Source organism: Myotis brandtii, unplaced genomic scaffold (assembly GCF_000412655.1).
Source record: "Myotis brandtii unplaced genomic scaffold, ASM41265v1 scaffold384, whole genome shotgun sequence".
Lineage (NCBI taxonomy): Eukaryota > Metazoa > Chordata > Mammalia > Chiroptera > Vespertilionidae > Myotis > Myotis brandtii.
The window spans coordinates 1,609,832-1,612,461 of record NW_005364745.1 but is presented as its reverse complement, the minus strand read 5'-3'; the positions used below and the strand labels follow the sequence as shown (position 1 = coordinate 1,612,461).

The window sequence follows — 2,630 nt, the reverse complement described above, 5'->3', positions numbered from 1 at the left end:
CCCTAAGAGGCCCCGAGTCTCAGTGTCCTGGTAATCGCTGCAAGCACCTCTGAGAGAAAGCCGTCGACGAGTTCCGCCCGATGCCAGACAGTCCAGTTTCTCCCCATATGAGTCTGGGTCCCAGAGACTCGCCCGGAACTGGAGTTCGCAGTCGGGACAGCTATGGCTGATCCTCAATCCTACCCTAAGAGGCCCTGAGTCTCGGTGTTCCGGTAATCACTGCAAGCACCTCTGAGAGAAAGCCGCCCTCGAGTTCCGCCCGATGCCAGACAGTCCAGTTTCTCCCCATATGAGTCTGGGTCCCCAGAGACTCGCCCGGAACTGGAGTTCAGAGCAGTCGGGAGCTTGAGACTCCCTCCCAATTGAAAAAGACAACCGTGTCCTCAGTTGCCAGCCCTTTCCACGTGCGCCTCCGTACCTCTGCACTTTACTTCCGCTCCTCCTCTGAGTCTCAGCGTGCTTTTCTCTTTCCTTCTAGTTGTAGAATTTCCACTCAGCCAGCCTTCCTGTGGTTCTGGATGATGTTCGTTTTGTCTTTTAGTTGTATTTTTGAAGTGGTTGTGCGAGGCAGCAATTTCCGGTGTTTACCTATGCCGCCATCTTGGTTTCTCCTCGCAGAGGATTTTTTTTTAAATATATTTTATTGATTTTTTACAGAGAGGAAGGGAGAGAGATAGAGAGTTAGAAACATCGATGAGAGAGAAACATCGATCAGCTCTCAGAGGATTTTTAAAACCAGACAGATTTACTCTTCTACGGGTTTGTTCATACCTGCGCAGTCATTGTCTTTGCCAGGAGATGGAGTATGTAATGAGCACCAATTGCATGTTAGAAATCCCGGGGCCTGCTTTCTAGTAATTCAGCATCTCCCAACCTATGAAAACCTGCAGCTGCTTTTGGAACCGTTAGAGTGTGGCTGTTGCTGTTGCTGTAACGGTGTCTGGGAGTGACAACAGAACTTTAATCAGCTGGACTGCGTATGGGGACAGCTTGGGCTCTCTAGGTACATGTGTGACCTAATTGGAGAGACAGGATTGTGACCAATGTACGCATGCGGAAATGTACGTGGCTCGCATCAGAACAACACCAGCATGAACATGTATGCTGTGTACTTCTTCCCCAGGATGATAAACAGCAAGACGTAATATAAGGTCTTAGCCCTGCTCCACTTGCCAAATAAAAGGAGTTATTGTTGTTGATATGATATTGACCATTCTGCAATTACCTCATATAATGAATTGAAGTCTAAATGAAGATTTAAGCTAAAATATATAATCTTCGGATATAATGCTTTCATGTTTCCTTAAACTTTGATAGAGCTGTTTTTAAAAGTAAGTAAGCAGTAGCTGACCCAAAGGGGCACAAATTGCAACCACTTGACTTTTAAAAAAAATTATTTTCAATGTAAAAAGGAGTGTCATTGGACCAGGTACGGTTGCAAAGCACAGAAGGTCCTCATGCAAAGATTGCCAGTCCTATAGCAGCGATTCTCTATGATGTTCCCCCAAATGCGTGACCTTTCCATGCGTTGATCAGAGTGCTGGAGGGAATGTCTTTTTGTTTGTTCTGCTTGTGCTGGCAGTGCTCAAATTACTCTATATGTTATCTACTATTTTAAACTCATTAGATGAAATAACTATTAACTCAAATTCTTCCATTCATGAGTATTGCTATCAACATGTGTTTGGACTACTTAAGTCTAGGGACAGCCCACAAAGCTATAAATAAAGAGTGTGTAGATTCTTGCTCGGTGACTATAATCTGTCCTCCCAAACGATTCCAATTAGCCTGAGTTTAAGTGGAGGGTGGTTATGGGTATGTGAGGATCCACTGAACTTGATTCGTTTGTTTTATTCAAGGAAAGGGCAGCTTCCACAGTCAACCACAGAAGAAACCCTTTAAAAGACTCTGGCTCTTTTCTTGAACATTATTAAATTTTCATTATTCCTTTCTTTGCCAGAAGTGTAACGATTGATATTTAATAATTGAAGTGTAATTGATTTCCCAAATGTTCCTCCACTCGATGAAAAGTAGAGTCTAATCTAATAAGCACTTGCTGACTACTTTTTTCCTCTTCTCTTTAACTTTCTTTTAGGACTCAGCCCAAAGCCATGTTTGCACAAGTTGAATCTGATGATGAGGAAGCAAAGAATGAGCCAGAATGGAAAAAACGTAAAATCTGAAGAATCTCATATGAGAGCTGTTTGCATGAGGGGGAGCATATTGGACAGGTTTTTTTTAATGCAATGAAAAATACATTTTTTTGAACAGATTTTGTCCTTTGCCTTATTGAACTATTTAAAAGATAGGTAGCTACCCTTCCCTAAAATTATGTTTATATTTTCTTACCTACAACTATTAAAACTGTATCATAAGCAAATCGGAAACAGATTCTTAGCCTATTACGAAGCACTTTAGGTATTTGGAAACTTTATTCAACAACCATTGGTCTTGTGCAGATTCTCATAACCTGGGGGAAGGGAATGTACATTGGGATGTACATCTTGAGCAATCCCAGCAACGGAGTATGGAAACAGACATCAAAAAGTTTGCTACTTCTGTGTAATATCACAACAGTTGTTTACATAACTGTAATTAATTAGACTGAGCTCAGACTAAAGCACTGCCGC

General features: G+C 42.1%; 1 protein-coding gene across 1 annotated transcript in view; it reads left to right on the top strand.

Moving 5' to 3' along the window:
* The window catches only part of WDR70 (WD repeat domain 70), a 190,613-nt gene extending 188,340 nt beyond the window's left edge, over positions 1 to 2,273 (top strand). Inside the window, exon 17 of the mRNA XM_005872616.2 lies at positions 2,096 to 2,273. Coding sequence (XP_005872678.2) covers positions 2,096 to 2,183 — 88 coding nt within the window. The 3' untranslated portion in view covers positions 2,184 to 2,273. The remainder of the gene's footprint in view (positions 1 to 2,095) is intronic.
* The last annotated feature ends 357 nt before the right edge of the window (positions 2,274 to 2,630 follow it).